The 21221-nt window shown below is 46.7% G+C and overlaps 1 protein-coding gene across 18 annotated transcripts in view; it reads left to right on the top strand.

Moving 5' to 3' along the window:
• Positions 1–21221, top strand: part of AFDN (afadin, adherens junction formation factor) — a 2152715-nt gene that overhangs the window by 74794 nt on the left and 2056700 nt on the right. For all 18 annotated transcript variants that reach the window (XM_086927064.1, XM_086927054.1, XM_086927053.1 and 15 more), the window contains exon 2: positions 12133–12328. In XM_086927064.1, the coding sequence (XP_086783190.1) occupies positions 12133–12328 (196 nt within the window). The remainder of the gene's footprint in view (positions 1–12132; positions 12329–21221) is intronic.

Here is a 21221-nt window from a genome sequence, read left to right as displayed (position 1 = left end):
CTTCATGCTCTATTCTATCTTTAGCTTCCAGTTTCTTTATTTCATGATTTTCTAAATTCAACATTTTCTCATTAAAAACTGAACATTCTTTCAGAGTTGGCATCAAGCATATCTGCTACCTCTTTACTATATATTTTCTCAGGTACATTATCTTCATTAGGAAACCGCTTGGAAAGTAATCGTGTTCGTAGAGTGTGCTTCGCATCTTCAGTTAGTTTTCCAATCCTTATATCTTGAAGAATATTTCCATATTTAGTATCTTTTGCCTGTCGCATATTTTGAATCAGTTCAGTATATTTGAAATGTGACCATATATTAACATTTCCAATACTGCCCAGGCACTTTCTGGTCTCCTCATGCGTAACAGTTTCAAATACAGGTTGTCCTTTCACAGGAGTTAGCTGCAGTAGATCTCCAAAAACTATGACATGTTTACCTCCAAATAACACATCATACTCTGTCTTAAGTATCTGATGCATTCTTAAATGCACAAAAGCAAGCATTAAATTGGATACCATGCTTACTTCATCAATAATAAGAAGTTTCATTTTTTTAAGGACTCTAGAAACTTCAAAACAAGCTTCTCCAGATAGCTTTTGATATTGTAATTTATTTTCATGTTCAACTGGCAGCATCAGTAAACGATGTAAAGTAATACCTTTAATATTATGTGCTGCCAATCCAGTTGGAGCAGTAACAACACACGACAGTGTTGACTGAGTTCTTTGCTGTACATATGTAGTAATTCCTTTAATTAGGAAACTTTTACCAGTTCCAGCTTCTCCACTTACATATAGTCGAATAGGTTCAAATGACCTACATGAGCAATCTTTTCTCTCATGACGAAAGCCATGCTCAATGTGCTCTGTCACTTCATCATATATCTGTCTTTGCTCAAGATTAAGTTGCTTCTTTAATTCTTCTAAGTTGATTACTTCCTCTTGACCTTGCTGCATTGCTCTTTCCACCTCATCCATGGCGGTGGCTGCTTCATTTTGGATAATTGGTTGTCCCAGTGGAGCTTGACTTAATGAAGCCGAACTTTGACTACCTTGTGAACTATCTCTAGCAATCTCCGCTGCAATTGTCGCTTCTTGCTCTATTTCATCATTCAACATTTGGACATAATTACTAAAAACAGGACATTCAATACTACTTTTAGATGCGTTGAATGAATCTTCATAACTATCAAAGTCCCCAAGTAGTTCCTCTTCTCTACGCCATGGTTTAAAGAGTTGCAAAAGAGCAAAATAGTAAAATTCTCTTTTGTCAGGTGTTTCACAACTCCGTTTCCAATGATTAATCAAGTGTCCTTTTCTTTGTTTCACCAGACATCCTTCATGTCCAATTACAGCGTGTACACCTTTATCAATGTTCTCTGTAACATTCCTTTTAAAAGTGTAGTTTTGAAGTATTTCATACAGACAAATGTTTTCAAGCAGAGTACTTCTATTTGGATAGTATGTATCCAACATATTTGTTTTCAGAATGTCTGTACTGTTTGGTTCTTTCTGGGCTAAATATTCAATTTCTTGCACAGGTTTCAGAACACGGTTTCGTGTTTCTGCAAGGCCCAAACTCACCCAGAGAATAGTCCTTGATTTAGCATAAAGACTTTCTGATGATAATCGGTCACAACATTCATATGCTCCAATTTCTCGATGAGACAACATCTTCAAACTATACGTATACAATTTCTTGCTTAGGCTCTTTTCATGAGAAATGTCTTCCCACATCTCCTTCAGTTCCGTCTTTTCAGATTTCGTGATGTAAGACGTTACATATCGAGCCACAGCAATAGAGTTGTCTGCAACATATTGTATGTCCATGTTAGCATTCCACATGGATAAAATGACTGGGTTATAGTCATTTATATATTTGGATTCTTCACCTCTTCTTAAATTGTACGTATTTTTAGGTGACATTCTTCTGATATTATGTCGCAAACATGACATCAAATTGTTGACTCTTCCTTTTGAAAGTACCGGTCGTGCAATCCAAAACGACATTTGGTGTAGAATTTGCTCTTTGATTTGAATTTTCGCCGACAATATTTTCCACAACAATGACTTTGAAAACGTAACACTTTTCCTCTTAAGTCCTTATCAGTTGTACTATTAGGTATGTCACAAGTGGCATACTGTTCAATAAAAGACAGTACAGTCTCATCCGAGTCTGTTCCAAATTTAGGAGCATCCTTGATCCATAACAGCATATGAATATGAGGAGCACCTCTTGCTGGATATTCTTTTCTCCAAAAGAAATCCAGTACTTCACCAAGAGGCGGATTTTTCTTGTTTGTAATGAAAGACATCATAGCTTCAAATCTATGATTAAAATATCTGCAAACATTAACTGGATCTAATGAACACAGTTCTCCAGGTGTCTTGTAGTTTATATTTTCTATGTTTGCATTCGCCTCCCGAAGAAATGCAAGTAAATCTTCCCAAGCATACTCTGCACAGCTTAGAGTTAAAAACCATGTTGTTGCTCCTAAGTTTCTAAGCATGCACTTCAAATCTCCATGACGACGGTACCAATACTCATTAGTACCACGCTGACAAGCCATTAAATTAATTAGGTGTGAATCCAAAACACTATCTTTCTGTTGCACTTTATCCATAAATTCCTTTGCTGAAATATTTTGCAGATGAACTCCACTTTTTAAGATATGGTTTCCTGCATAAGACAGACCAGATAAGTCACTCTCAAACAGAAGATGAAACAAATATGGAATGCATTGGCGAAACCTCGGATCTTCTGCATATAATCTTGTTGTCCGGTATTCAGATGCAGGAATCTGCATAGGTCGATCATCATATCGTGTACCTTCACCTGTAGGGAATAACTGTGGAAAACAACGACCTTCCAAACTTTCTTCCCACACACTAATAAGATTTCCTTTCGCCTTTTTCATCTGAAATAATTCAATAGCATTCCCTATTGCTTCTTTGGAATGCAGTGGATGAACACTGTAATGTTCATACATTTCTTCACTTCTGGATACGTCAACTTTTTCAATTTGTCCAATAGACAAATCACTGTCCTCTTCTTCACTTACATCTTCTTCTACGTATACATCTTTATAGTACTTATTGTTTTGGACTAAATACAACGTTGCCTTTTTTACTTTTCGAACATCCACTAAATCTTGCCAGATTTTCTTACTCTTTGTAGGTACACCATTAACTAGAATAACTAGAGGTTCCTCTTCTACATTTTCAACACAAATTGTTTCCATATTTTTTTTAAATCAAGTGGCAAATATACAACTCTACCCTTTAATCCTCTTTGTAAATCTGAAGGATTTAATTTACCAGTCTTAGGCTCCATACGAACAATAGCCTGAAAAGGATGTACACATTGAATCAGAATAGTCTCATAAGTATTTAAATCCATCAATTCTGATGGAATATTTATCAACTCTAGATTATTATGAACAGCTCTAGCAGGCATTTTTTTTTTTTTTTGCAAGACCTTTATTGAACATTATGCATATACACAGCAGCGTGCCGACAACCCCTTGACCGGGCCGGCTGCAAATGATATGACAGCAGTGAAAACAAAGCACACAGTCAATGACTTCATTTAAAAGCATCCCCTGACGCATATTGAAGCAGAGATCAACCAGTGCCCAGAGTCCACTTACATCGTACATTAGGGTCGCTTACAATAAGATGGTCTTATTTTATGATTTTATACAAACAACTTCTCAACACCCCAACAACCCTCCACCCCGTACCCCCGGAGTCAGGACTAGGCAGCATGTTGTAGTGCATAAGGTCGTAGGACGAAAAACAACCATTACCCAGCTGTATGGCTCATCAGGGAGACGCATCCCAGCATCCTGGATCGTCCAGAATAAGGTATAGAACACAGCAGTGATGCACCGAGAACTCAACCACATTCCCATGCAGGCAGGGCACACAAAGAACTGCTGAAGGCGGAACTGACCGCAAGCATCCATTGCCCCATATCCACCAATCCCACTCACAGCCCGTTATATGGAGTCTCTCTCTCCCACCGACGTACCCCCATTCACGCTGCGAGCACTCTCATTGTCAGTCATGGATAACATATACACCGTATATGGGCCCCAGATATCACGTGGACGTGACCTCGCAGGAAGCCCCTCGTAATAGCAAACTAGCTGATCTCTGCAGTATGCCATATCTTGCAGCCATAGCTGCACATCAGGAGCCCTCTTCCCTCCCCAAGCCATAGCCACTTGGCGTTTAGCAATCTGTAATGCCAATACTACCAGCCGCCTAACACTCGCAGGCACACCAGAGGCCAGACCCAACAAGCACAATCGGATATCCATCGCAACCTCAGTCGACGTCATTGTAGTGAGTGCCTCGGTCACAGCCATCCAGAAAGCATACACACGCGCGCAACCCCAGGCCAAGTGTACAAAGTCCGCTTCATCCATCCCACATCGAACACATTGAGACGTCTCCCGAAGACCATACCTTGCCAACTGAGACGGCGTATAGTACCACTGGTGTAGAAATTTAAAATGAATAAGGCGAAAGTTGCCATTGGCCACATATCCCCCAGTCATAGAACAGCACTCGGACCACTCATCGTCAGTTAGTGGTTCAGGCAGGCATGCGTCCCACCTCGCTCTTGCCGCCACTGCGCCTCCCCCCTCATCCTCCTGCGAGGCTCGGTATAACCTGGAGAGCAACTGGGCCTTATCCGGTGCAGTATATAGTAATTGCAATGCACCCAGTGTCAAGGGTTCCTCCGGATACGTAGGATATAAGGCGTGTATTGCAGCTCGGAGCCGGACATATATAAACGTGGACATAACCACGTTCGGGGAACGATCCGTTACAGCTTGTAATGAGAGGAACGAGGCACCCGGAAAAAGTTTTACAACCGTGTCGAGTCCCGCACCCTGCAGGACCTGCAAGGCCCCGATCTCGCTGGAGACCGAGATCCCCGTGTGGTACAGCAGTGGCATATCAGGGGCATATAATGGCAGTCGGTCCGCTCGTTTACCCAATGCCTGCCAGGCGTTGGCAGTGGAGCGCACCGTGTCGACCTCTCCCTTCTCAAACACAGAGTGCGTGTTGACTACCATGGCCTTCAGTGGTATAGGCAGGACTGCACTGGCTTCAAGCGCCACATGTGGCGTGTACGGCGGGGCCGATAGCCAATAGGCAGCAAACTGCGCCTGGGCACACAAGTAGTATAGTTTCATATCTGGCACGGCGAAGCCCCCCAGCACGTACGGCTTAGTCAAGACCGTCCATTTCACTCTGGGTTTCTTACCGGCCCAGGCTAACGTTGTCAGCAAAGATTGCAGTCTGGCAAAGAAATGCGATTTAAGCGGGAGTGGAATATTAACAAAAAGATATAAGAATTTCGGAAGGACCACCATTTTTATTAGGGACACGCGGTCAGCGGGAGTCGAATCCAACGCGCCACCTGATCTTCAAGTTTAGAGATAGCCACTCCATAGTTAGCCCGAATGAGTTCCTGACAGTCCCTATGCATCCAAATTCCAAGGTAACGGACCGGTTCTGTGGCCCATTCCAACGGGAATTCCAAGGGGAAGGGGGCCGCAGCGTCAGTGAGTGGCAATATGACAGATTTTTCCCAATTAATGGAGAGGCCAGAGATACGGTTAAATCGTATAAATTCACGTAGCACAGACTCCAAGTAACGCACAGGTTCTCGCACATAAAGGACCATATCATTGGCATACATGGATACCGCCAGAGATCGAAGAGGGAACTTCAGGGCGGCGTCCGCATACCTTTGCCTCAGCACACACGCCAGTGGCTCCATCACCAGAGCAAAAAGTAAAGGCGACAAAGGACAGCCCTGCCTGGTACCTCGCTGCACAGGGAATGGAGCTGACACATGACCGTTCACCCGTACACGTGCAATTGGATTGGTGTAGAGCAGTGTTACCAGTGACGTAAAGAAGAAGGGCACTCCCATAGGATGTAAGATCGCAATCATATACCGCCACGCAACTGAGTCGAAGGCCTTCGCAGCGTCTAGCAAGACCGCCACCGCAGCCAAATCTGGCTTGAGAAGATGTAACACCGCAAATATGGCCCGCAAATTGTGTGTGGTTGATCGAAGGGGGATAAAACCAGACTGATCTGGCAGCACCATGACCGGGAGGAGCAGGCGCAGCCGAGTCGCCAACACTTTAGCAATAATTTTGACATCTGTGTTCATAAGGGATAAGGGGCGATACGATTTGCATTTATTCGGCGGTTTACCTGGTTTCGGCAGTGCAACCAGAAGCGCCTCTCTCATTGTGGTCGGGAATTGACCCTGTTCCACCGCCTCCTCCAGAACCATAGCCAGATGTGGCAGCAAAAGATCCACATATTCTTTATAAAATTCAGACGGAAACCCAAATTCGGCAAATTCAGACGGCAACCTGATCTAGCCTTCCTGACCGAGACATGGCTAGACAAACATAGCACCCCGGACATCGCCACAGCTCTCCCTGATAATTATAAAATACTCAACCTAAACAGGGAGAAAAAGAAGGGAGGTGGGGTTGCTCTAGTGTTCAAAGACTCACTGACCTGTAGGCAGGAGATAATCACTCAGGCTAGGAGCCATGAAGCAATGGCCTTTACGGTATCCATTAACACCACCGTTATACTCAGCGGTGTTATTATTTATAACCCCCCAGGCTGCCCCTCCGATTTTAACACCCAGTTCCTGTCACAAGTCATGCCTATATGCCTTCAGAATAAAAACATACTGCTCATAGGAGACTTTAATATCCACTTCGAAGACAGCAACAACCCCCTCACTAGACAACTGACCGAGAATATGGAGATATTACAGCTGCATCAAAAAATCATTCAGCCAACGCATAGGGCAGGACACACCCTTGACCTGCTGTTCTCCAATATCAACACCATCTCTATCTCCGCTATTAAACCTCTAGTGTGGACAGACCACTCACTGGTCGAGTTCGACCTGCTCCTACCTACAAAAAACCCCAGGTCTTCCAACCAAATAACTATCCATAGGAGAAGCTATGCCAACTTTAAGGTGGAAACCTTTCAGAAACATTTTATTCACCCTCCAAGTGGTGAACTAGGTATTGATGAAGCAACAGACAGACTTCAGAGCCACATAGCCTCAGCTCTGGAGCACTGCTCAAAGCTATGTGGCAACGCCAAGCCTAGGCGTACCATGTCTGAAAATTGGTACGGGCCAGATCTGAAGGCACAAAAAAGGAAGTGCACCTTCCTCGAACGCAAGTGGAGACTAACAAAAACTCAAGAGACGAGGGCCATTTACAAAAATGAACTGACACAATACACCAAGGCTATTAGAAAGGCAAAAAAAGACTACTTTTCAAATAGGATCTTGGATAACAAAGACTCCTCGAAAGAGCTTTTTAAAATTGTGAAAGAACTTTGCAGTCCTGCTAACCTCTCGGCCAATCTTACTCCCTCTCAAACAGGCTGCGACAAATTGAATACCTTCTTCGGCGAAAAAATAGACAAGATCTATTCATCCTTCCCTAAAGCTAACTCCGACGGCCTGCTGGACCACGAGCCCTCCTCTTCCCAAAACTTCTGCACCAGCTTTGGCCCGTATTCCGAAGAGGAAGTAGGCAAAGCGATGCTCGAAATCAAATCCGGCTCCCCCCTTGACCCCTGCCCTCACCATATCTTTCGTCAACTCACTCCCTTGATCTGCCCTGCTGTCACTCAGCTACTTAATCACTCACTAGAAACTGCAGAGTTTCCATCATGCTGGAAGATCGCCACAGTCACCCCCCTATTAAAAAAAGCTGGATTAGATATCAACAACCCGGCCAACTACAGGCCGATATCCCAACTTCCCTATCTATCAAAAGTCCTAGAGAAACTGGTCAATAGACAACTAGCCAGTTTCCTCGAAGCCAACAATCTGCTGGATATCACTCAGACGGGCTTCAGGGCTAACAGCACAGAAACCACTCTTTTAGCAGTGCTGGATAACATCAGGATGCATGTCGATCAGGGAAAGACAGTGGCCCTGATACTGTTGGACCTCTCGGCGGCGTTCGACACCGTCCCCCACCATCTGCTTCTGGAAACCTTAGCATCCAAGGGCATACGGGAAAAAGCACTGGGCTGGCTGCGGTCTTTCGTTTCGAATAGATCGCAATCAGTGCACATGGGTAACTTCTCATCCCCAGGCCGTAACATCAAATATGGGGTCCCACAGGGGGCCTCATTAAGCCCAACTTTGTTCAACATTTTTGTTTCATCTCTGGCAGGAATAGGCAGAAAGTGGGGCATGGAAATCTGTTCCTATGCCGACGACACTCAACTTACGGTCATCCTTGATGAAAATAACAACCCTAAAGAAAGGCTCCTTAACTGTCTTACCGAGCTGGCCGACTGGATGGATCAACATTGCCTAAAACTCAATGCTGACAAATCTGAGATCCTCCTGATCGGCAGCCACACCGAGCTGTGGAACGACAGCTGGTGGCCTATAGCGCTGGGCACTCCACCAACCCCGGCGCAAACTGCAAAAAATCTCGGAATAACCATGGATACTGCACTATCCATGAAGACTCATGTAGCTGCCATCTGTGGCAAAGGCTTTGGAATCCTAAAAATGCTCAAAAGAGTCTTCCCCTGGATTCCACTGGAGTGCAGAAAGATCCTGGTCCAGTCACTCCTGATGAGTAGGCTGGACTACGGCAATTCTTTGTTCGTAGGCATGGCCGATTACCTCTTTTCCAAGCTCCAAATGGTGCAGAACGCAGCAGCCAAAGCTATATGTATGAAAAAGAAATACGATTCGGCCAAGAGCTGTCTGCGCCACCTCCACTGGCTACCTATGAGGCAAAGAACGTCCTTTAAAATGATGTGCATCACTCATAGAGCACTTCACAAAACTGGTCCCCTCATCCTCAGAAATAGGATTCAGTTCTATGCGCCCACTCGGAACCTCCGCTCTCAATCTCTGGCTCGCGCAAAAACCTGCAGGGTAAAGAAAGCCAGGATGGGCGAACGCGCTTTCTCTCATATTGCAGCAGTCAAATGGAACGAACTACCCACAGCCCTCCGACTCATAGAAGACCACCTGACATTCAGGAAGCAGTTAAAATCCTTCCTCTTCCCTCTTCCTGAATGAACCCCGCTAGACTGCCATTTACTTGCACACTAGCAAATATAGCGCCGTGATATCCTACCAAGGATGATTGTTAGCGCTTTATAAGAACCAAAAAAAAAAAAAAAAAAAAAAAAACCCTATCAGTACCCGCTGCCTTGCCATTCGGCAATGATGCTATCGCATCCCTAAATTCCCCCTCAGTGATATGATGCATAAGGAATTCCTGTTGACTCCTAGAGAGCCAGACCAGCGCAACATCTTAAAATATTGTGCCAGTTCCTCCTCCTCTGCCGTCTCCCTATGCTCATACATCTGTTCATAATATTTTGTAAAACAGGTCAAAATACCAGCCGCACTGGTGACAGTGGTGTCCCCGTCTTCTATTTCCTGTACCGTACAATGTCGAGCCCAAGGGTCTTTAACCCGATCAGCCAATCCCCACCCCGGGCGTCCCCCCTCAGCATAGTAACGCGCTCTGGTATGTTTGGACAGGAATTTAACCTCCTGGTCCGCGAGTTCATTGTATTCAGTGATTTTCAAACGAATACTGGCCACAACAGACTCCTCAAAGCTTTCCTCCAGTCGCCGTTCAAGCAACAACAATTCGCCCTCCAACCTGGTCATCGCATCCCTCAAGGAAGTGAGCACACTCGACTGCAATCCAATACACGCTCCCCTAATGGTCACTTTGAAGGCTTCCCACACCGTGCACATACTATCAACAGACCCAACATTCTTAACAAAGAACTCCTCAATAATCGTCCTCAAACGTTCATGCAATACTAAGTCAGTTAAGGTGCCTGCCGGCAGTCTCCAGGAGAACGGTGCTGGCGCATGCAATGGCAGTGTCACTTTCATACATACTGGCGCATGATCAGAAATCGTTTGAGGCAAATGTGTGACATCTAACACCCATCCGCTGACATCGCGGGTCACTAACCAGTAGTCCAGCCTTGACCATGTATCATGCACCGAAGTGTAACACGTGCCTTCCCTTTTCTCAGGATGAGTCAATCTCCACACATCCACCAGTCCAAGCCCCTCCACTCCATCTCGCACTGCATCAGCTGCTCTCTTGTGCGCACAAGGCCTATCATGTTTCCTGTCCAGTGCCCCATTGAGCGTGACATTTAAATCCCCCCCCACATATTATAGCCGATGGAGGCAACAGATAGATCTTATTCCACAGCTGAACATAAAATTTGGGGTCGTCGGCATTAGGGCCATACACATTCACCAGCGTGACTAAGGTACCACAGAGCTTCCCATGTACTATTAGGTATCTACCACCCTCATCAATCTCTCCATGCAGTGATACAAACGGAACATTCTTTTTGACCAAAATCATAACTCCACGTGCATACGTCGAATAATGGGAAGCCAGTCTATATCCTGCCCACTGTTTACCCACAGTTTCAGCCGCCTTTCCCCTAAGATGCGTTTCCTGTATGAAAGCCACCCGCGCTCCATGCCTGTTCAGGAATGCCAGCATTTGTCTAGTTTTCTGTGGACGATTGAGCCCCCTCACATTCCAGGTAATACAAGTAAGTTCACCCCCCCTGCTCATTTATCCAGACCTCAAATATACCCTGTAAACAATAGTACAAACCGATCGCCTCACAGAAAGCACAGAACATTATCTTGACTTTGATTTTGACATGGAGCTCTCTAATCTAGCACGAACACAGAAGCCTGAACCTTTCTCTGACTTTGAATGACTTTGAATTGACTCTGCACCATGGCTTCTCCTGAAGGTTTAGTCCTACTAACTGGTTTCGCAACACCTCTCCCGACATGCAAGTGACCGCATCTGCATACAAACTCCAGGAGTAAAAACAGCAGCAGTCCAATTTCAAGGCAAATTCGATTTTAAACTAAACTGTTTACATGCAGTTGGGCTGCAGCTTCTTTCCTGTGTCTTGAAGTCCTTTTCAAACTACATCACCCACTTATCATAAAAGCTGTCTTTCACTTCTAGCTTTGCTGCAGATCTATAACAATGCATTGTTTTTAATGCTCACTGTGAACTACCAAATCTAACAACTACCCTTTACTGTTGTGCACCCTTATCCTGGTTTAATTCGCGTGTACCATTTTTTTCAATTTGAATTGTGCTATTTCAGTTCTGTAGGTTAAAATGTAACCATATTCATAAATGAGTTCTAAAAACTGTTCCATATCTGATTGACAACCTTATATATAAAAGGTAATCACGGAGTGGTACTTTCGTTCAGTATGCTGAATGCACAGGTACTTTGTCAAATATGCTTTTCCTTTTGACCCATTGATTTTACAGAAGCAGTACTTTGTGGACAAAGCAGAACACTTGTACGGCTTCAGTTGCACCTTCTGTCCTAGTCAATCCCACTTTGCATTCAACCCACCCATTTCTGAAAGATATTTATTTGAGGGAGTGAAAAAGCTGCACCTGCTCAAATTAAAATATTTCTTATACAAATGCACCAATGCACTGCAATGGGTTTCATTGTATTTTCATAACCGTAAGGAGGTTAAGGTTTATGGAGCCAGTGGTGCCGGCAAGGCCAGGTCACAAAAGAAGCTTCAGAGATTTGAAAGAGTCAGTGTTGTGGATGGTGTTAGAGGCCACAATCAGAAACCTGTAACGTGCTCGAATTATGACAGCGAGCCAGACAGTCCTCTGTTGGTGAGTGCAGGAGTAGGTTGTGTTGAACAAGTTTATGATTGTGTCGAGGATAAAAATGCATGTTGAGGGCTCCTCATGTAATCGTGAAGTTAATTTAATGCCACTCAATTGTAAACTTTAAGCGTTTGACAGATCCAATTTCGCCATTAACCTTAAAATAATGTTTAAAGAAAATGCCCCCCAGCGCAATGTGATTTTAATGTTAACATAGATGCAGATGCGAGTCATCCGAAACCCAAGAGCAGCGTGGCATTTAAAATGGTATTCTTTGATAGTAGGACAGCTGAGTCTCCGAAAGCCTCGGTGTCTAACAATCTCACAGAGCTTATCGTCTTGTATCTATGCTTTGTTCTTTGTAGGAGCTGGAGTTCCATGGAGTGATGCGGTTTTACTTCCAGGACAAAGCTGCCGGGAATTTTGCAACAAAGTGTATTCGTGTCTCAAGCACAGCCACAACACAAGATGTGATAGAAACACTTGCAGAGAAATTCCGTCCCGACATGCGCATGCTGTCGTCCCCACGGTATACTCTTTATGAAGTGCATGTCAGTGGAGGTAAGTGCAGTCTTTCTGTGCCACAACTTTTAAACCATCATTGTGTCAAAGTTATTCTATATTTTGTTGTTGTTGTGAGTTTTATATAGCGTGATCTCGACCCGAAGGTATCAGAGCGCTTTTCATGAGCACCGGTTGCATTACAGATGGACACATTCATCTTTTAGGTCGAGCCTAGGCAGTGCATGCGCTGCGAGGCATGCTGTATTCAGGTATAGACTTGAAGCTCCGCCCATATTTTTTATTAGATTGTGTCATTATCCTTTATAAACAGTGACTTTTCATGTGTCAATAGGCTTAATAGTCCCTCCTTAGTACCGCCTTCTCATCTTGTAACCTCCCATAAGGACTTGCCCTCTTACATGTGTTACTCTGCTTTAATTACATCCTACAAGCACTATTTCTTTAAATGGTTTTCACCTTCCTGCTGTTGCAGGCGAGACACGCTCTCTCCTAACACTTTTTTTATAGCACGGAACGCCACAATGGTAGCTGCACCTTTTGGTTTATTTACGGTGCCGAATGTGGCCACATGTTTTTTCTTCTATGTTTTCACTTTGAAATATTTTGTTTACAAGCGCACCATGCCACTCTTTCACATTAAAGGATGCCACGCCCCTTTCTTTAGACAAGACATGTCTAAAGAGAGGCCTGCAGCCGCTATTACAGTGGAACTGCAGCATGCAGCGCTTAAAAAAGAAATTGTTTGTCAACTTAATAAACAAATGCCTTTTTCGTTCGAGCCCAGGGCTGCGCATGCGCTACTTGCTCGACTTTTAGTAAGGGGGATTTGAAAGTGCGACCCACAAGCTTTTCCTGGCCTCAAGCTTGCGTGCACGCGCGCAGCCACCGTCTGCCTTTCTTATCTCTTCCTCCGCATCGTTGACCATTACTTTCGCGGACACGTCTCTTTCACGGCCTGGCAGCCATTGCTTGTTTAAATAGAGGCTGGGGTGCCCAACTATGAAGCATCGGACACTTTAGCTGTGTAGCAGAGCCAAGGTGTTGGGAGATGCCTTTTGAGGTGATGTCTTATCTTTGGTGGGGGCAGTGTGTTCTCGGATTGTAAGTGTTATTTCCATTTATTTTCATTTGTAGTGCTGCGGTAGTCGCCGTTCTGCACAGTTAGCAAGCAGCGCTAGAGTAACACATTTACATGAACTCAGCACCGTTCAGAGCTAAGGTTCAGATACCAGCTCTCTCAAGACGTGGATGGCCACAGCTGGCCACACATCCATCTCTCACAGCCAGCTGTGAAGTGGACGGACACATGTTAAGACTCCATCATTGACGAAATCTGGGCAACCCTGCAGTGCTCTGCCACATCTGCAAAGCCTGCCTTCCTAGGCGCTACACTTAGAACTCCTTTTCCCGCCCCACATGCCCTGTGTGGAGCGCAGATATCAATCCTCTTTCATCGAAAATCTACTGCTCCCCCCCCGCTGTACTGCTTATTCATTATTCCTGGAAGCGCACAGTCCCGTGATGTGTTTAAATTCCTTCGCCCTGCCAGGACGCATTTCAAAAAAGTAAACATTAAAGTTAGTCTGATAGTTTTCCAGTTTCCGGTACATGATAACTTCGAAGTGCATAAGAGCACGCAATACTTCTAAACAAGCCCGTTTCTAATTGTCCTAGTACAGACAAGTTAGGATGTCTCTAGATATTGAAATGACGCAGCTGATCAACTACATTAAGGTATTACAGTTGACTTGGGACACCATAATACCCACTGCCTGACCCAGCAACCAAGGTGAAAGGGCAGCCACACAACATAATTAAAGCTGCAGTTCAAACAATGAACACAAGATTGGTCTTCTGAGCCCTTTTTGTAAAGTAAACATTGATCAGCGTGAGGGGAACTATCATAGCAATTTTATTTTATTTTATTTTTTGCACTCTATGGGGGAATTACAGGAAGTATAGAATCTTTTTGCATTTTTCTACCCGTTCACAACTTTTTTTTTTTCTTTTGGTTTCCGATTTTCATTAGGCTGATTGTGATATATTTTTGCAGCAGTTTACTAACTGCTTTTTGGTGTATTTAATTGTGTACTACAGATCAAAATGTTTATCTTCATGCCTGCATCCATACTATCTCTTTATCTGACAACACAAGACAACAAGGATGTATGCGGTTTATGGTAAGTGTGATGGTATGACTTTGTATTATAAGCTATAAAATACCTTCTGCCATACATTAAAAGGGTATTAAAAGTCACCTCTGAGTTTCATGCTCTTATAAAGGAACTTGGCCTTCCGTATCGCTCATTTTTTTGTTTGAATATCTTTTATTGCTTTTTCTGGTATGTTGCTCACAATACATAATACTCAATATCCGAAATAACATTGTGTCAGTACATCACATAACCATATTAGGACATTCGTATGGTTGACAGTTAGCCACAACGCCTATGTACATGCATTCTATCATAGCTAACAGATGCGTATCTGAGTGCTCGGCCTCAGAGAAGTCTCATCATAGAAATGGTCTGCCTCTTCGGGGAAGGGGAAGAAAAAGGAAAATGGCAAATAGAAACTAAAAATGTGAAGACCTGTCCAGGATCAATTCAGTATAGGAAAGTCCAAGGAGCAGTGCCAACAAGGAGCTACGTGAAGCAATATAAACTACTGTGGCTAAATGGTAAAGTGTCTAATCCTTCTAACTGCCACAGTGTTGGGCGATACGACATCAAAAGTATCATTCTGCTTACGTGTCTCCAGCAATCTACATCATTGTACAGTTGGAAGTCGGAGTATTCACAATATGCAGTAGCAACAGCTAAATAAAGGTAAGAGAGAATATTTGCACATCTCGATATTCAGAACATTAAAACTAATTTCCCAACGAAACAGCGGGGCACTGAACATGAAAGAAAAATAAAACATAAAATGAAAAAGTGGGTCTGTAATTAAAAAATGTTATCATGTGCTATCAGTAGTGCAGGGTATCGCTCGTGTGGTATGTTCCGTGTGGATGCTAGAAGGGGTGTAGTTATCGCGTAGGTAGGACTAGCTTAGGGAGTGGAAGGGACAAGAGCCACCTTCCCTGAGAGCTGGAAGCACGCCGAACTCAGCGCTCTACTAAAGAAACCAACGGCGGACCCCACCGAACTCAAGAACTACCGCCCCATCTCGCTCCTCCCGTTTCCAGCCAAAGTCATCGAGAAGACCGTCAAAAAGCAACTGGCAGCCTTCTTCGAGACGACTGGATCCCTCGACCCATCTCAGTCAGGCTTCCGGGCCAACCACAGCACCGAGACCGCCCTCATCGCTGCCACTGACGACATCCGAACCCTGCTGGACAACGGAGAAACAGCGGCCCTCATCCTCCTGGACCTCTCCGCGGCATTCAACACTGTCTGCCACTGCACCCTAGTGCAGCGCCTCAGCAACGTCGGAATCAAGGAGAAGGCACTGGAATGGATCATCTCCTTCCTCGCCGGAAGGACACAGAGTCCGCCTCCCCCCGTTCAGATCAGAAGCCACGGAAGTCATCTGCGGCGTCCCTCAGGGCTCCTCGCTCAGCCCCACCCTTTTCAATGTCTACATGAGCCCCCTTGCGGCCATCGCACACCAACACAACCTGAACATCATCTCCTACGCCGATGACACCCAGCTGATCCTCTCCCTGACCAACGACCCCGCCACCGCCAGAGCCAACCTACACGAAGGGATGAAAGACGTGGCCGAGTGGATGACGACCAGCCGCCTGAAACTGAACACAGACAAGACGGAAGTCCTCATCCTGGGCTCCTCACCCTCCACCTGGGACGACTCCTGGTGGCCCCCCGCCCTGGGCAACGCACCCAAACCGACAGACCACGCACGCAACCTGGGCTTCATCCTGGACTCCTCCCTCTCCATGACCAGACAAGTCAACGCCGTCTCCTCGTCCTGTTTCAACATCCTGCGCATGCTACGTAAGATCTTCCGGTGGATCCCCACCGAGACCAGGAAGACGGTCACCCAGGCCCTCGTCACCAGCCGTCTGGACTACGGCAACGCCCTCTACGCCGGAACCACCGCCAAGCTCCAGAAGAGACTCCAGCATATCCAGAATGCCTCGGCGAGACTCATCCTCGACGTCCCCAGACGAAGCCACATCTCCAGACACCTGAGAGACCTGCACTGGCTCCCGATCAACAAAAGAATCACCTTCCGGCTCCTCACCCACGCACACAAAGCCCTACACAACCAAGGCCCGACTTACCTCAACAGCCGCCTCAACTTCTACGCTCCCAAACGCCATCTCTGCCCGACCAGTCACGCCCTCGCCGCCGTCCCCCGCATCCGCAGAGCGACAAGAGGAGGAAGGTCCTTCTCCCACCTGGCCGCCAAGACTTGGAACTCCCGACCGACCGACCTACGCCTGACCCAAGACCACCTCTCCTTCAGGAAGAAGCTCAAGACCTGGCTGTTCGAGCTGTGCGGACCCCCCCCCCCCCCCCCAAGCGCCTTGAGACCCTCCGGGTGAGTAGTGCGCGGTATAAATGCCTATGATTGATTGATTGATTGAGCTCATGCCACTGTTATGTCTCGTCTGTGGCATATCAGAATCAGAGCGTCAGGTACTCGGAAAAGCGGCACCTCAACGTGACCCAATAGAGGCGGCTCGCATACGGATGAGGGACATGGAGGGGTCACTCGGGGTCACCGCCACCAGCACAGCCACACTCTCGGGTAGGATTGGCATTGGTGTGGTCATGAAATGCTGAGCCTATGACATGCATGGTGAAAGGCCTTCAAAGTGTCATCCCAGGGCTGTGCTATGGGGTATTTCCGTAATTCCGCTGTTTCTTCCCTGTGCAGTGTCGTGCTCTCTGCCCTTGCCCACTTGTCAAAGGAGTTGCGCCACTGTGCCACTCGGGGGGGGGGTTCACTATTTTTCCAGCACTTGGTGATTAATCTTTTTTGCCGTAATGAGCCCAAGATCCACAAATCTGGCAGAGACCTTTGTCTGTTTTGCCCTTACATATACACCAAATATGCATACCTCCCAGGTGTGCTGCACTACCTCACCGACACTCTCTGCCAGAGAAGCCGTTACTTTGCGCCAGTATGTTTGTAGCAAGGGGCATGACCATAGCATGTGTAAAAGGTCTGCAGCTACGAGTGCACATCGTGGGCATGCAGACGTTGTAAGTTTGAAGTATCGATTAATCTTATCGGGTGACAAATACGCGCAGTGAGTGATATAGTACTGTATGAGCTTGAAGCGTGAGTTGCATGGAACATTTGTGGCGCCGGCCAACACCACTGCCCATTCCTTATCCGTCCACGGCCGTCCCCTGTCCTCGGCCCACTTGTCTCGTAGCTTCTGGGAAGAAAACTGTGTATGAGTGAGGAGCGCTTGTGCAAGCCAATGCACCACATGAGAGCCATTTCCCATAACATGTAAATATTGCACTAGTAGGTGTGTCAGCAATTCCTCGGAGAGGTCACCCCAAGCCCGCGTTAGCATGCGCGCAGAAGAAATTGCCCCGTTGGGAGGCCCGTGTCAGTGACCAGTGTTCCAAAGGGAACTAGTGACCCTTCCGCATACAAATCTTCTATAGTGTCCACCCCTGCCCGGGCCCACTGTTCCAGTGCCACCTCTGTGACTATATCCCGCTCTTTGGGCGTACCTAGCAACGGGAGTATTGGCGCATACGGCTGCACGTCTTTGGTGAGTCTCAGGCTCCGTACATAGCAGCGACGCGCAACAGCTAGATGTAGCTGTAAAGGGCAAGGAGTCTTGGTCAGCGGGTGAAACAGAGTGTGCACCTGTGTTAGCGTCAATACCGTGGTGTCTGTAGCAGTATCTCCCAGACTTTTCCCGCTTAGCCAGCCAGCTACCCACTGCAGCTGTGCCGCCAAGTAGCAGAGTTCCTGATTGGGAACTTTTAGGCCCCCTACATCCGTTGGTGCATATAGCGTCGTCAGCGCTACTCGGGGTCGCCCTTTGTTCCAGGTAAGGCTCCTTACGGAAGTTTCCAGCTCGCGAAAATGCGTGCTGGGACGTAGACTGGGAGGTTGGCATAATAATACAATAGCCTTGGTAATACTATCATTTTCGCTAGCGTGATTCTACTGGGCACATTTAGGGGGAGGGTCTTCCAAAAGACCATCTGTGCGTGCAAGGAGGAGATCGCCCGCACTAGATTGCCTTCCAGTAAATCTGTGAGGGTTCTATAGATCTATATTCCCAGATATCGGAACATGGTTGGGTGCCAAGTCAGGCGCCCGCCGTTAACTGTGATAGCACATTCGGGCGTATCCGCGCTGAAGGAATACACTCCAGACTTGGCCCAGTTGACTTCAAGTCCTGTCATTGACTCAAAATGTGCGGAATACATCAGACAAGACTATCGGGAAACGGGTCAGGTCCCTGAAATGCAGTTGTAGGTCGTCGGCATACAAGGACACCGCATGTAGAAAGTCTGATAGGGGGATCCCCCAATCCGTGCTGCTTTCCCGTAGGATGGCCGCCAGTGGCTCCATCATCAATGAAAAGAGCAGGGGGGATAGAGGACATCCCTGTCTGGTCCAACCTCCGAACACTAATGGCGCTTGACAGTAGCCTACCGGTGCGAAACCGCACCGTGGGTCTCCGATACAGTATTTACACCATTTGGATATAGTCGTCCCCAAGATCATACTTCTGCAGCACTGCTATAAGGTAAGGACACTCTACAGAGTCGAAAGCTTTCTCGAGATCGAGCACCAAGCATCCCAAGCTAGGCCATTGTCTTGTGGCGAAGCTCTGCACCATAAACAAGCGCCGGATATTAAGGGAAGTGCTACGAGTCGGAACAAAGCCATTTTGGTCGCCATGGACAAGGTCAGGTACCAGAGGGGCCAATCTCTGCGCTAGTGCAGAGGCTAGGATTTTGTAATCCGTGTTTAGGAGGGCCAGTGGGCGATAAGAGCCCAGGTGCCTGCTGTCTCTACCAGGCTTCGGGAGGGATATTAGGGTGGCTATTAAGCGTAGGCGGAAGGGAGGAATCAGCACTAGCTGCTGCATACACCCTGAGGAGTTCCGGTGTCAGGATTACAGAATAGGCCTTATAGAACTTCGCTGGCAGTCCATCCGGGCCCGGGAACTTACCATTAGAGGCCCCTAATTCGTCGCGCTGCGCATATGTCAGTGCGGGCAGGGTGATATTAGAGAGGTACTCGATTATACTAGCAGCAGGAACCTGTAGCTTAGAGCGGTACAGAGCCTCGTAGTGCTCCACAAAGGCCCCATGAATTTCTCTCTGCATGTACATTGCTGTACCCTGCATGGTATTTATTAACGTAACCGGTGATGTCATAGCGTCCTGCTTGATCAACCACGCCAGTAGCTTGCCTGGTTTGTCTCCTAGATGAAGAGTGCGTGCTGAGTGGGCAGCATAGTTTAAATGTTTCAGCCTGTCTATTAGGCGCTCGTGTTCCGCGCGGGCTTCCAACAGAGGCTCATCGTCGCCCCCCTCTGCTTCCTGTTCCATCCCAAGTAAGTCGGCTTCAGTGTGCGCTAGTGCCCCATCTAGCTGCTTCTGCATGCCTGCCTGCGTGCCCAAACAGTGACCCCTAGTGACAACTTTAAACGCGTCCCATTCAATTTGGGGGGTAGACGCTGTGTGGGTGTTTTCCTCTAGATAGTTTACAATGTTGGACGACAGCGAGTCGCGGAACGGGGCATCTAACAATAAAGCCGGCTGGAGCCTCCAGGTGGGTACAGGTGGGTGTGGGCGCTCCCAAGCTAATTCCAGGATATGAGGGTTATGGTATGAGTGTGTTAGGCCCATGTAGTAAGTGTCCGCCATGTGAGGGAGCAGGTCACTCGTCGGCATATATCTGTCCAACCTAACATGCAGTGTATGGGCTCCTGAATAATAAGAGTATACTTTAGTTTGTGGATGACGACTCCGCCAGGCATCTTGTAGGTCCCATTGTGCGGCCCAGGCCTTCAATGCTTTCATGGCCCCACGTGTCGGTGCCCCAGCAAGAGGTGGAAAGGAGCGATCCAGGTCAGTGTCTAGAATGCAATTGAAGTCGCCCCCCAGTACTAAAGGGACACTGTGCCAGGGTGGTAGGATCACAGACAGGCGTGCGAAGAAGTTCCCCTGGTCGGTATTTGGGGCATACAGCGATGCAAGAACAATCAGCTGGCCATCTAGCTTACCATATACTACAACATTTCTGCTGTCGGGGTCCACCTGGGAGTGTGTGACCGCGAGTGGGGAACCCGGGCGCTCCCATATCAGTGCCCCACGGGCCTATGCCGAATATCCAGTAGCAAACAGTTGCCCCCGCCACCTACGGTAAAGCCTCTGTATTTCCGCGCCCGCCAGATGCGTTTCCTGCAATAAAGCTATTTGAATGTGATGCCGTCTAAGATAAGAGTAGATCTGATACCTACGTGCTGGTGTGTGCATACCGCGTACATTCCATGTACAATTTTTTTTTAATTCTCTTTTTTATTAGAAATCTTTTGGGCACACTTGCATTCTTTTCGTGAATACACAGAAATAGGCATATACAAAGTCTTAATACATAATCATACGATAGGAGTCATATCCAGCGAATCACATTGATACATTATTTGTCTCCCCCGTGTCGTCCCCATTCCTGCCCCTTCACTCAGAATCACTGTCGCTCAACATCGTCGAAGGGTCGCATATATACCCCCTGTACTCATTCCATGCACTCCAAATCCTGACCCACTTCTGCGGGCACTTTCGGTTCAGATACACTGTTCGTTCTGCCAGCATTGCGTGGTCACGGTCTGCACACCAGTCCCTGAGTGTCAGTAATGTCTGAGATCCCCAATATTTAGCTACATTTCTCTTTGCATACATTATTACCAATGTCATCCAGTCCTGGGAGGACTGAGTGAGATTATTGGGTTCCCAAATATTCAAAAGGC

Source organism: Lissotriton vulgaris, chromosome 6 (genome assembly GCF_964263255.1).
Source record: "Lissotriton vulgaris chromosome 6, aLisVul1.2, whole genome shotgun sequence".
Classification (NCBI taxonomy): domain Eukaryota; kingdom Metazoa; phylum Chordata; class Amphibia; order Caudata; family Salamandridae; genus Lissotriton; species Lissotriton vulgaris.
Note: the sequence above shows the minus strand (reverse complement) of the source record. Positions and strands in the feature narration are given on the sequence as shown.